This window comes from Lingula anatina, chromosome 7, assembly GCF_051362555.1.
Source record: "Lingula anatina isolate TDL-2025a chromosome 7, LinAna3.0, whole genome shotgun sequence".
NCBI lineage: Eukaryota > Metazoa > Brachiopoda > Lingulata > Lingulida > Lingulidae > Lingula > Lingula anatina.
The window spans coordinates 17,122,803-17,137,634 of record NC_141773.1 but is presented as its reverse complement, the minus strand read 5'-3'; the positions used below and the strand labels follow the sequence as shown (position 1 = coordinate 17,137,634).

The following is a 14,832-nucleotide window of genomic DNA, read 5'->3' as shown; positions in this document are numbered from 1 at the left end:
TTGACATTTCCTGCATCTTTACAACATTGTTAGTTGATTATGTAAAAATGATGGTAAACTTGGTATCATGTATTGTATAATAGAGTTTCAAAAATGGAAATAAACTCATATCATTGCAGTTTGTCAGATTTAATCATTCACTATGTTCAGAAACTCCTAATGGAGGAAATTGGACATTAAACACTGCTCTATTGATATTTTTCCCATCTCATCAATTTTCTTAGTTGATCATATAAAAATGGCAGTAAATTGTTAATTTTGTTATATGTAAAAAAATTGTTAAAAATGGAAAAAAACACATTTCAGGACAGTGCTGTCTTGTCTACATTTTGGCATTTTCAAGGTGTGACTTTGAAGTTCCATGGGCCTGAAGACCTTTGCTAGGCACATTTTCTGAATATCCATGATATTAATATTTTATTATTAAAAATTGATGGTTATTATCCTGTTAAACATTATGTAATATTGCATCAAAATTTGAAGAAACCCCTATTTTGGACACTGCCCTCATGATGACCATTTAAGGATGAAGATAACAGTAAATTGTCAAAATTTGGGTGTTTTTCTGAATTTGTCAGTATTAGATAGATGAAATATCAACTACATATCAGCCTATCTTAAAATAATGGAAGTTTACAAATAAACCGGTAAGCCTAATTGCTGATTTACCCCTGTGGTAGCGTGTCTGCGTTTTAAAGTAGGTCACACTTGTCCATATATGTGTTTGATTGGCAGCTCCACTGTGCAGCTGTATATTTCCCGTACTAGATTGATGCTTACCTTTCACATACTTTTCATTTTGAATTTATCAGTGAACTTAATTCTGACGATCTATTAAAGCTTTAAAAAGCAGACATATAGATGAGACGTATATGGGCAAAGGCACTCCCCCTAGGTGTCACGTGGTGAAGAAGGCTGACGTCACGACTAACATGGTGGCTGCTGTCAATGCATGGAGGGGGCCTCCGGTTGAAAATGTTCAATAATAATGTTGAAAATGGATGAAAGACATAGTGACAGTTACATAGGCAGTGAGTAGAGGGCTGAACCAGTATAAATAACTAAATTTCTCAGCTTGCCAATGCAGCTCACTGATTATATAACGTTGGAATCTCCGGGGAGCACTAAAAGGCTGATTTCTCCGCTTCAGTTTATGGCTTCAAGAGAACGATTTAGACCAGTGTCAAAATTAATAAGAACTCTCAACTGATGAAAGCTGGTATTCATTCGTTAGATCTAAGGTTTGTCTGAAAGTATGTGTCTGGGATTTCATAACATCAGCTCCGTTTTCAACTTAGGCATGCTTTAGTTAGGCTAGGGGGTCTCGTTGAACTGGAAACCAAGTTTATTTTGATATCTCTGCTAATTTAACACATATCGCTAATTTGAGACGCATTCTTGTTGATCCCTATGAGGGCTCACGAGTCAAGCTGTCTACACATGTCCATTTGTAGTGGACTTCTAGTTTTTAAGATGTAAAGATCATGTTGAGCACACCTATTAAGCATTATATCTCATTACGTAACGATTACATAATAAAATAAGGATATGAAATGAAAAGCAGTTGAAATAAGCTTTCTATTGATATGTAACATGTTGGTATATCTTGGGCGGTTTAGAAGATAGCTACCCCTGTTATCTACATCCTTAAGGAAAACCATGTCACATACTGTTCTCAAACTTACAGGAAGAAACATGGGACTTAAATAAAGCTTCAGTGGGCAATGTAGTCTATTTGGTAAATTTTTCTGGCAGTTAATCAGTCTTTTGTGAAAATTTAATTTTTCACATATTGGCATTTTCAAGGTGTGACTTAGAACCTCCACGGGCTCTAAGACCCATGCTAGTCACATTTTCTGAAAATCCATGATACGGATCTTTTATTATTAAAAACTGATGGTTATATGCTGTCAAGCATTATGTAATATTGCATTAAAATAGAAGAAAACACAATTTTGGGTGCTGCTGCCATGATGACCATTATGGGAAAACCACGTTACTTATGATTGTCAAACTTTCAAAAAAGAAACAAAGGACTAAAATGCAGCCTGAGTTGGAAAAGCAGTCTAATTGGCTTCTTTTTAGTGAAATATTTATTTTTATCATGTTGGCATATTCATTGTGGGACTCGAAGCTCCCATGGACATGAAGCCAAATGGTAATCAAATTTTCTACATGTCCATGCTATTTATAGTTAATAATCAAAAATTGGTGATAATTATTCTGTAATTTATTATGTAATGTTACATCAAAATTGACAAAAATCTTTTTGCACTGCTACTACAAACATTATGAAAAGAAAACTGTGTTACTTATTATTATTTTCAACTTACAAGTATGATTTGTAGGATTGGCATGCAGTTCAAATAAGAAAGCCAGCTCAAATGGGTTATCATTTATTATTGAATTTAAGCAGTTTTATGTGAAATTTTCATTTTTCTCATTCTGGCATTTTCAAAGTGTGAACTAGTACTCCCATGGGCCTGAAGCCTTACGCTTGTTACACATTTCACTTACATTGGTATTACCTGTTGAGCATAATTAAAATTTGATGTTGAATTTGCAGTTAGGCATAATGTACTTTTGCATCAGAATTGACAGTGGCCTATTTTGTGCATTGTTATTGTCTGCTTTTTGTCTGTACATTTGACAGCTTTGCTGCCTTGTTGTCTTGTTAAGCACAGCTCATTTTCATTTGTAAATGTTTTTCTTTGTTTTTTTTTTGTTTTTTTTTTTTTTTTCATAAAATGGTGTTAATGCTTTGTCTTTTGTTTGCCCCTTTTAGGACCTTAAACATGTGTTAACCCCTTGCACCTATATTCCTCCTGCCCCACTCTGTCCTACTTTTTAATTTCATTTTTTATTTTATTTTATTTTGTCGACTGTTTTCACATGGAAATTACCAAGAGATGTGTATGCATATTTTCACAAATAAATAGGAAATAAAGACAGATGTATTTGGCTATAAAAAAAAATAAATAATAAATAAATAAAACCAACATGACATCACATAATGAGTTTATTTTAGGATTACAAAGAAGAGAAATATGAATGAAAACTTGTTAAATTATTTTCCCCCTTAAACATGAAAAAGGGGAAAAATGTGGAATATTTACAAGGTTACAATCCTGATTATTTTCATGCTGTTTTTATCTACCTACTATAGGCTATCAGCAGCCTCCACCGCAGCAGTACCAGCCTCCGCCGCCATCATCGCCCCAGCATCAGCCCGTACGCCCCAGTGGCGGTTATGTCCAGCAGCAAGAGCAAGGTATGAAACATTTCATACAAGTATCTCTTTTATCAAAAATGTTGACTTTCAAAAGATTTAAAGTACTAATGGTAGGGGAAAGGGAAAGAAAACAGATGGTTTGACTTACTAACAGTGGTTGTTATTGCCTAACACCTAACATTTAAGTAAAGTAAAAACTTGTGCAAAAGAGGTATAGTTTCTGTATTAAGAGAAAGGTTCACCATGTTGAGAAATTCACTGCAGCCTACAAGTAGTTAAAAGAATATTTAATGGAATAAGTATTTAGCATTTTGACTATTTTAACTTTAGAAGAGCCTTTGACTGAATCAGAGCCTCCTGAAATATCTGAGCCTCTTCCTAAATCTGAACCAGCTCTTATTGATGAGACACCTGATACAGTTGAAACTCTTGATAATGAAACAGAAAATGAAATTGATGCTTGTCTCGAGCCTGTAGATTTAGGAGAGGGCCAGATTGGAGACTCGGAGCTTGGAATCGAGGATGTTCTACAAGAAGGTAGGTTGATCTTATGGAATGGAACCACACACGAGCCAGGGATCTGGGGAAATCACGCTGATTCTTGGAAACAAGTATGAATTTACCAATGTCAGATATCATGGCAAATAAACTCCCTTGTCTTCATTATTATTCATTTTTATTCTTGTGGTTTGAATGTTAAATGGCTTTCCATTGATCTGCAATTGGATGTGGAAATCTCAATATATAACATTGAAGACAAGGGAGATTAAACTGCATGGCATTATAAAAAAGCAAGTCGTCTTAATATTGCCTAATTCTATGGAAATTGATTATATCAAACCCTTTTGCTTACAGCAAAGCAAGGTGGCATAATTTTGCATGATGTAAAATTATCAATTTTCAAATTTCTTTTTCTGAAATATCTTGTTAATCTTCTACTCTTTACATATAAGCGTGTTGAAAATTGATAATGAAATATTCAAGGTGCAGATGTAATTTTTTCTTCAACACTCTCCATGTTTAACATTAAATGCATGCAAAGTTGAGTTAAACAATAGAGGCCCTACACTGCTGGCAAAGATTCAGTCAAAGTAGTTAGTGTCTTTAAAAGAGAAAAAAAATCTTGCCATTACCTGTTAGGCAAGTGCGCAGTCTGCATCTTGAAAATTTCAACAGTTTGGTTTAAAAATCTCAATTGTAATTGAAATAATAATTATAATTAATCAGTGAAAATTATCATGAAATTTCAGCAATTGTTTGTATGATCATATTGCAAATATGCAAAAATATGCCGTCTGCTGCATGAGATGGTTAAAAAGCTCGGTATATTTTGCTACAAATTCTGGGAAGATCATAAACATCAATAAATGGCTCATAGAGGAAAATGAGGAATAGAGTCATATAAATATATTAATTTAAGTAAACATAGATGTAAGGTGAATTTCTTTTTGGCTGTTGGATCATAAATCATTGCTTTAGATGTTAACACAAAACCAGAGAGGCTGAGTGGGATTATAAATGTGCTATGTATGGAATTCAGTTGATATTTTGCTATGTAAGTCATTAGGTGATGATAAGAAGTGAGTTACTTTTTGTTCTATTGATTATTTTGATAAAGCTGGTTTGGTTATACAGAAATTTTAATTTAGTTCAATAATTTAGGGGTGAGAATCACTGTGCCATTAATTTGAGGGGGGTGGCATTGATTGACAGAGGAGAGGGTCACTGTTACATTGATTGACAGAGGGAGGGTCATTTGATCAACCCAAAGGAAGATCACTGTAGCATTGATCAACAGAGAGGATCGCTTATACATTGATTGACAGAGGGGAGGATCACTGACATTAAATTGATTGAAAAGATTATCCACATCTCTGTAATTTATGAAATGAAATTTGCCAGGAATTCTTTTCCATGACCACCCCTTCCCTTAACCCACCTGTATTAGCCTCCAACAGTGCTTACATCTGTATGAGGAATGTGAAGCTGCATTTACTGTCTCTGAACACAGGTCTTTTCTAGACTTCCATCTATTTGGATAGACATGCCTATTTGACAAACAATTGTTTCAGGTGTGCCCTGGATTGCTTTGGGTGAGGTTCAAAGTTGAAAATATGCATTCTTTCGAATTGTAGGACCTTTAAACACAGAGCTTAAAACACCAAAGTTACAGTGTGGTTCTCTTTCAGTTGCTGTTCTTTCAGTGGATAATGCTACATAAAACTCTTTTTGGCACAATATAGCAGGCCAATTACCCCCCCCCCCTCCCCCCCCCCCCCCCCCCCCCCCCCCCCCCAAAAAAAAAATCACAATATAGGACTGGAACAGATACTGTGTGGGAGACAGCTTTATTACTATATAATGAATAGCCGAGAGATATATTCATGTATTTATGCTTCTGATGTGCTTCTGCTTAGCACCAGCAACTGGGTACCTATCTTGTTGCAATATGATTATTGCATAATATATTATATAGGAAATTAATTATTTTGCATACCTTAATATTCTGTATTTTCAAACCAGATATATATATATATATATATATATATATATATATATATATATATATAAGCTTTTAAGAGGGATATCATAGATCTCTGTATATTGTGAAATACATGACATTATACAGTTATTCAGGTAATTAGTCCCTGGTGTATATTATTAAGTGAAGAAATTGAAATTAGACAGGCCCTTTTCTCATTGCACATTCCATTTATCTGTATCTATATACCTGTGTTGCATAAAAGAGTTGCCAGAGTGGAGCCCCCATGCTCAACACAGCTAGGAAACAAGCTTCATTTTGATTGGTCCAAACTATTGGAAGGAAACTTGTTAAGGGGAGCCAAAAACTGTGTATAATGATCATATGTTAAGACCAGTGTTAAGTGTTTCCATACAGATAAGTGTAATGCAAGATATGAAATGGGTCTGAAATAAAATTGACTTAACTTTTGCTGTAATAAATTGTGCCGTTTACATATGCATTCTTTTTTAGGTTTTTTTAATGCTTGTACTTCAATATTAAGAACTTCTTTTTTTCTGGTTTTCTGAAGATTTTGGCAAGACCTTTTACAGTTGGAATCCAGTGGCCTTCAACCCAAGGGGTCAGTAGGTCGGGGGGGCTTTTTCTCCCCATGGCATGCTGGGATATGCAGGATTTCTTGAGTTGTAGCAGTAATTGTGACACCGTTTGCTTCAGACAACAGCATAGATGTCTTTCTACCCTTCACTTCTCGTCCAAACAGGCTTTTCTACATTTACCTCATCTTTTCATTTCTTCATTTTTTCCCCCTTCAAACACCTTTCACGTATCCATCCCCTCAGGGAAGAAGCCACCCCATCATTAGATGTGCACAAGAAACTAATCTTCTTGTACCCCTATCTATTTTACCCTCCGGCGTGTCACACCTTTCTCATTTTATATTTGTCCCTTTCTTTAATTTCAGTTGTCATTTTGTTTTTCATTGGTAGAGTAAAATGGTAAATGCAATTCACCAACCAGAAAAAGACAAATCAAATAAGAAAAAGTGATAAAACCACTGTCAGTTATCCACAGTCCACAGAAGTCTGAAAACTTTCCACCAGTGATTATTCCTTTTGTTTAAGCATCCCTGCCCCTTCCAGCTCAACCCCATTCTATGCTGTTGTCTATAGTTATTTTGACATTTTTATTCCAGTTTTATAGTGCCTAGCTTAGTGGAGTTGAGAAACTATCACTGCCTGCACCCAGCAAGTTGCTTCCCCCTTTTCAGGAGAATTCAACTAACACTAAATACACATAACTGCATTTGAAATATTAATAGCTTTAAATTGAAAGATATGAGAATGGAAGCATTTTGACATACTGCAAGTCATTTGGTCTCTCTTTCTCCTCTCTCTCTCAGTAATACAAATATACTTTGGAATCAAAATTCAGGTAGAAGACTGAGTGACTTTACACTGCAAGAGTTTTGTCAATTTTGTAGCTGTCATCAAACTGAAGGTGCCAACAAAATTGAAGGGACTTGTAGCATGTCATTTTGGCTTCATTAGGTAGAGGTAGATTTATTCTTTTTCAGATTTTGCAAGCAGAAACCTTTTTTTTTTACATTTTGCTTCTTGTGTTTGTAATGAACTTCCAATGTTAAATTACCTGCACATATCTTTTATCGGTGTTAAATGTTTTCTTTCTGTCCTGTTCATGAGTCTCGTGACTTCTTTTTGAATCCTCATTTCATCAGTTGTGTTCATTTAGGCATGACATTTTTCACATTTATGAGAGACGGCTTATATTCTTTTGTGGACCGTTGTGAAATTTTTGTGCTTTTTTTATAAAAAAAATGTTCATGAATTAAGTGTATAGTTGGATGCAATGTATAATATTTTTAAAATGGGTTTGTTGCAACATTGTGTAAAATGTGAACTAATGACGAAGCTGAACACCAGTCTTTGGCTGCTGGGGCATAAAAAATGGGGAGAAATCCCATGTGTGAAACATTGCAACTGTATGTTCTGCATAGGTTTGATAGATGTGTTATTCTCTAATATTCTAACTAATATTAGATACCATTGCATGATTTTTCATGAATCTTGAATTGTTCGAAAACTTGGTTGCCCCTCCTGATTTGAGAATTGACTTCTGTTAATTATTTCCCCATTAGTTAAATGCAAATGCTTTCTATTCAGTTATCCTTTATACATTTTAATATATAATAAAATGAAATTAGTTTTTTTTTTTTTCAAGAGAAATTCTTGATTAGAATTTAAGTCATATTGAAACAATTGTGTTAGGTGTACTTTGTCAGAATTGTAATTGTATTGTGCATGTCTCTCTGAAACATGCTTGGTCCTTTTGTTTTTCATCTTTCATTTCTGATGTCTTTACTTGGAAAGGCTAGATTCTACAGATAAAAGTGTACTAAAGATATTAATCTTCAAACTACACATTTTTGCTAGCAATCTAAATTTTCTTTTTAAATTATTTTTAATTCGGTTCCATTTTTATTTCCAGTGAACTCTCATGTAAGACAAAACTGTGTGGGTTTTTTCTTTATTGCAGAAACTTTTTACCAAATAGCATCAACAATATGCAGTTTTCAGTTACAGGCTGAACTGTGAATTTTTCACGTACAGATAACACATTTCTCTTTTATAATTTTTCCTACTTTTCAATACCAAAATTGTCGTGTTGGTACTATGTTACAGATGTTATCATGTAAGTTACCATGGTAACAAAAATGGCAAATCTTACATTCATGCTATGTGCACATGTAAATTATTTACAAATAACAATGAAATAGAATTTGATCATTTTATATCAATTTCAGCGCCCCCTGTAAGCACGCAATATTATGCAGCACAGGAGCCTGAAAGATCGCCTGGAGGGTACGGCTACCAACCACCTCCCCCACAGATGGCGCCACAAAGTCAAGGGGTGAGTTGACCAATCAAGACACTACTTCAGTTCACATGAGGTATCATTTAAAAGTTAATCAGACACTATTAAGTTACATAACTAATTATAAAGGTGGGTGACTTGATGAAACCCTGTGTAACATAAAATTTGAAACTTATTGTACCACCAGCGTTAGCGCTGGCGGTACACATGGTTTCGGTCCCGTCCGGATCGTTCCGCCGGCTCCGCCGGCTCCGCCGGACGGCTACCGTTACCGCTTCTCCTCCTAGACGGTAAGGGCCCCCGTACCCATCTCTTGGATTTAGGTCACCTATAATCTCAACTCGTTCCACGTAAAATTTGGGCTTTGTCGGTATTGGGGTCTAGGTGTGGCACTCATTGCAATGCACCCTTGTCTAAAAATGGCAAAATTAAATGCTAATTATCTACCCTACGGAAGGAATTATGGGAAAAATTTCTACAGACGGCTTTCCGAAAGTCATATGTGTAGATTTCAAATATGCCCTTGGATTTGACCTTTGACCTTTATTTCAAGGTCAAACGGGCCAAAATTTTCAAAAAAATTAATTTTTTTACGAAAAAAAAATTATTTGCCCTGTTATTCAGACACCACACAGACTTAACCAAAAATATTATTGGAAGTTGTTACCCTTCAGGTCATCTTTCATCTCCGTGAATTTGGGGTCAATCGGTGCATTTTCACGGGAGTAGCAGCCATAAGATACTGAAACTGAAAACTGTCTCTAATTCGGGAACCGTTAATGCTAGAGACCCATTCTTTTTTGCATTTTGTAGAGCATGTAAAGCCCAACACTGGAGGTGGTCTCCGTTTTTTTGTATTCCATACGGTTTTCGAGTTACGCTGTATCAAAAAGTACATATTGGTGGTGAAAGCAAAATGTGCAGTACGGTAATGGATAATAAATTTTGAACTCCAGAAAAAAATATATATAAGGCTTGGCAAAGCAGACAACTCATGGTCAAAAATAACATTATTTCATCAAATTTGAACTTCTGGAACTTCAGAGCACCTCCCATTTCAAGAATTTTGACCAAAATTACCTTTTCTTTATTTTAATTAATTTTTTTCTGTAGGAAATTTATGGCACATTATGGTAACTCCAAAATTATAACATTTAGTCCCTTATATCTCCAAAACTGGCAGAGATAGGTCCATAGTTACTATTGAAGTTGAATAGGAAGTCATATACTGGCAATCTTACTGTGACCTTGAAATTGACCTTTGACCTACTTTTCACCATGAACTGAACTTTGCAAATTTTGCTTCCCTTTTATCTACAAAACTGGCAGAGATATGTCCATAGTTACTATTGAACTTGAATAGGAAGTCATATACTGGCAATCTAAATGTGTCCTTAAAATTGACCTTTGACCTACTTTTCACCATGAACTGAACTTTGCAAATTTTGCTTCCCTTTTATCTCCAAAACTGGCAGAGATAGGTCCATAGTTACTATTGAACTTGAATAGGAAGTCATATACTGGCAATCTAAATGTGACCTTGAAATTGACCTTTGACCTACTATTCACCATGAACTGAACTTTGTAAATTTTGCTTCCCTTTTATCTCCAAAACTGGCAGAGATAGGTCCATAGTTACTATTGAACTTGAATAGGAAGTCATATACTGGCAATCTTACTGTGACCTTGAAATTGACCTTTGACCTACTTTTCACCATGAACTGAACTTTGCAAATTTTGATTCCCTTTTATCTCCAAAACTGGCAGAGATAGGTCCATAGTTACTATAGAACTTGAATAGGAAGTCATATACTGGCAATCTAAATGTGACCTTAAAATTGACCTTTTACCTACTTTTCACCATGAACTGAACTTTGCAAATTTTGTTTCCCTTTTATCTCCAAAGTTACGCTGTATCAAAAAGTACATATTGGTGGTGAAAGCAAAATGTGCAGTACGGTAATGGATAATAAATTTTGAACTCCAGAAAAATAAAACATAAGGCTTGGCGAAGCAGACAACTTGTGGTCAAAAAAAAATAACATTATTTCATCAAATTTGAACATCTCGAACTTCAGAGCACCTCCCATTTCAAGAATTTTGACCAAAATGACCTTTTCTTTATTTTAATTATTTTTTTCTGTAGGAAATTTATGGCACATTATGGTAACTCCAAAATTATAACATTTAGTCCCTTATATCTCCAAAACTGGCAGAGATAGGTCCATAGTTACTATTGAAGTTGAATAGGAAGTCATATACTGGCAATCTTACTGTGATCTTTAAATTGATCTTTGACCTACTTTTCACTATGAACTGAACTTTGCAAATTTTGCTTCCCTTTTATCTCCAAAACTGGCAGAGATATGTCCATAGTTACTATTGAAGTTGAATAGGAAGTCATATACTGGCAATCTTACTGTGTCCTTAAAATTGACCTTTGACCTACTTTTCACCATAAACTGAACTTTGTAAATTTTGCTTCCCTTTTATCTCCAAAACTGGCAGAGATAGGTCCATAGTTACTATTGAAGTTGAATAGGAAGTCATATACTGGCAATCTAAATGTGACCTTAAAATTGACCTTTGACCTACTTTCCACCATGAACTGAACTTGCAAATTTTGCTTCCCTTCTATCTCCAAAGTTACGCTGTATCAAAAAGTATATATTGGTGGTGAAAGCAAAATGTGCAGTACGGTAATGGATAATAAATTTTGAACTCCAGAAAAATAAAACATAAGGCTTGGCAAAGCAGACAACTCATGGTCAAAAATGACATTATATCATCAAATTTTAACATCTCGAACTTCAAGACACTTCCCATTTCAAGAATTTTGACCAAAATTACCTTTTCTTTATTTTAATTAATTTTTTCTGTAGGAAATTTATGGCACATTATGGTAACTCCAAAATTATAACATTTAGTCCCTTATATCTCCAAAACTGGCAGAGATAGGTCCATAGTTACTATTGAAGTTGAATAGGAAGTCATATACTGGCAATCTTACTGTGACCTTGAAATTGACCTTTGACCTACTTTTCACCATGAACTGAACTTTGTAAATTTTTCTTCCATTTTATCTCCAAAACTGGCAGAGATAGGTCCATAGTTACTATTGAAGTTGAATAGGAAGTCATATACTGGCAATCTTACTGTGACCTTGAAATTGACCTTTGACCTACTTTTCACCATGAACTGAACTTTGCAAATTTTGATTCCCTTTTATCTCCAAAACTGGCAGAGATAGGTCCATAGTTACTATTAAACTTGAAAAGGAAGTCATATACTGGAAATTTACTGTGACCTTGAAATTGACCTTTGACCTACCTTACGATGAATTAACTTTGATTGTACCATTTTAAAATAAAAAAAAATTTTTGCATATTTTGAAAATTCTTGTTGATTGCATTTTTACAGCTTGTCAAGCACAAGACTGGTGGCTGTGTCCCTTACTTTGTGTATGTGGGGGTCTATACGAATGCGCTTGCTCCAGCTGGTGGTACAATATTCGGAGGCGGTATCGCCTCTCTGATCCTCTAGTTAATAAAAGAATACAAGTCATTAGTGAGCGAAAAAGCCAAAAATGAATGATTACAAGAAAATAATAAATTGACTAAGTGAAAAGCCAGAGGATGGGAAGAAAAAAGTTTAACATAAAATTTTGAACTCCCTAATAAAAATATACAAGGCATAACTTATAAGTGAGCAGAAACTCAACAAAATGAATGTTTACAAGAAAAGAATTAAGGCAAAACCTGAAAAGCCATAGGATCTGAAGGGTGTAGTTAGACGTACAATCAGAGATGTCAATGTACCATAAGATTAAAGTGTCTCAATTTTTTACATTTGTTTCAGAAGAGATTTATGGCTGTCTACGATTACACTGCAGCTGATACGGACGAAGTATCCTTCAATGAGGGTGACATAATTATAAACTGCGAATCAATTGATGAAGGCTGGATGACGGGAACGGTATCAAGAACAGGACAACATGGCATGCTGCCAGCAAATTACGTAGAACCAGCATAGAGGGCAAAGCCACTGACTTTTGTTTTATTACTACTGCTATAGTATGTGAATATTATAATTATTATTATACCCTTTAAATGTTACAATGCGCCTCCCCATTGTGTTAAATCGGAGATGTTGGGCGAGACCATTAGGTGTGTTAGTAAAAAGAGGTAGTGTAAATGATGGTATTGTTTTAAGACTTTAATGCCTTCAGCTGTTTAAATATAATGCTTATTAAAAGGATATTGCTATAGAACTAACATAACAGTGGCATAGGCAATTTTATAAGAATGCACTTGAATGATGAATAACTCCACAAAGTAAAAAGAAAAAACAAGATCTGTGATTGGTCAAAAAAGGAGATGAAGAACTTGTTATAGCCAGTAGTGTTCAGTGTGACATACATGTATAATTTCTTTGGTAAATATTGATTATGTTTTCATTCAAAGTTTCAGCATTTTGTCATGTGTTAAAGGAAAGAGGGCAGTTTATTTGTGTCAAAACAAGGAAAATTTTGTGATTAGGTTGGGTAGTATAAACACAGTTATTGTGAAGGAATGGGGGAAGTACTTTAAATTTGAAATCACACGTAAAGGCTTATAACAGTGGGAGGTGGTGTTGAATTTTGCTTGGCAGAAGACATTTTCAGAAGTGACCTGAAAAGTGCATTTTGAAACAGTATGGATTATCACAGAATGAAGTGGAAAATTGACATTGACAAATCCTCGTAAAATATTGATAGCATGATCAGAATCTGCTATTATAATTTAAACCAATAAATTGTCATCTTTTCACCAGACTATTGCTACATGAGTCGCAATGAAATGGGCATACAGGTTTTCTTTATGGCAATACCCTAGCTGCTGACTGGTGGCTATTCTGAGAATAGGTCCAGGAATATTCAGTTTCATCAGAATTATTAACACAGGAGGGGGTTCCATAAGTGATATTATGCACTATTAAATGTACTAAAATCCTATCCGTAGTAGACTAGATTTTTTATCATTTATCATTTTATTTATTTACTTATTTTTAATGGTATTTAGTTGCTCTTGTATATTTGTAAGCAACCAGCTCACTTTGCGTTTCATATCAGCATAGGCTTATATTTCCAAATGGAATGCAGACATACTAAAATATGGATAACTATCTGTTTGCACTTGTAGCCAAATGGAATGAAAATAAAGGTTCATGTTATAATGGTTAATTGATAAATTACTACTTCCTTTCAATTCTAGTGTTCTGTTAGTTTAATTTAAGGAGAGTGCCCTCTTTTATCTTGCTCCAATTTTTATACCTGACTGTTGTTTTAGATTACGTGATTTGTTCTCATTTGTATAATTAGTTGATGTAATGGAAGGGAAGCTTTTTTGATCTATATCATGTTTTGCCATTTTAAACATCCCAGTCTTAAGATTATTCTTCAAGAGAAGAGACTAGCTAAGGATGCTTGAACTGTTTAAAAGTTGCAGTTAAACTAGGCAGCCTATTCGATGTAAATCCAAGTATTCCATGATGTTGAGGGAAAAATAGAAAAAAAAATTTTTTTTCGGAATGTCAGGTGTCATAATTAGAAAATGAACTGTTTCAGGCGTTTGTTTCTTTGGTATACAATCCATAGAAAAACATAATTACCAAATCATCAATATTTTGAAGAGATAACCTTTAAAAGGTTATTTTACCCATGTTTTTTCACGTGAAAAAACTTGTCCTTTCTTGCACAGGTGTTAGTGTGTGACGGGCCAAATCTCGCTTGATTAGATAGGCTTTCACAAACATGACCAGGTTATCCAACATGTAGCAGACAATGTTTAAGTGTTGATTTCTTTTATATGTTTATTTAAAGGGGGATGTCAAAGGCTATTAAACTTGTATTAAATAAAGAGTAACTGTGGCTTTTCCTGGCACTGCTCCCTCTTTGACATGGAAAATAGAAGCAGTAACATTGTCTATGAAAATATAAGCCTGAAAATTTTGAAGAAATTCTCACCAGACTACCGTGTCATACATGATAGTTCGGCATGGGATGCACCGGCATATTAGAGAAATACTTACCAATGTAATGAAACATTTGTTAAAATAAAAGAATAACAGAAATTAAACACCCTGTGTTTTGTTCGTTTTCGACTCGTATGGATGCATTGGCAAATAATTTGCATTGAGTGACTTATGCCTTTTTTTGCATCGAGTGATACAGCTATTCTGAACC

The 14,832-nt window shown here is 34.6% G+C and overlaps 1 protein-coding gene across 12 annotated transcripts in view; it reads left to right on the top strand.

Moving 5' to 3' along the window:
• The window catches only part of LOC106179021 (LIM and SH3 domain protein 1), a 35,436-nt gene extending 20,711 nt beyond the window's left edge, over positions 1-14,725 (top strand). For 5 of the 12 annotated variants that reach the window (XM_087016812.1, XM_024074968.2, XM_024074969.2 and 2 more), the window contains 4 exons: positions 3,167-3,271; positions 3,563-3,769; positions 8,539-8,645; positions 12,468-14,725. In XM_087016812.1, coding sequence (XP_086872938.1) covers positions 3,167-3,271; positions 3,563-3,769; positions 8,539-8,645; positions 12,468-12,641 — 593 coding nt within the window. In that variant the 3' untranslated portion in view covers positions 12,642-14,725. Of the gene's footprint in view, positions 1-3,166; positions 3,272-3,562; positions 3,770-6,285; positions 6,337-8,538; positions 8,646-12,467 lie in introns of all 12 variants that reach the window. The other 7 variants (XM_087016816.1, XM_024074970.2, XM_087016817.1 and 4 more) reach the window with 5 other exon arrangements.
• Positions 14,726-14,832: the final 107 nt, after the last annotated feature.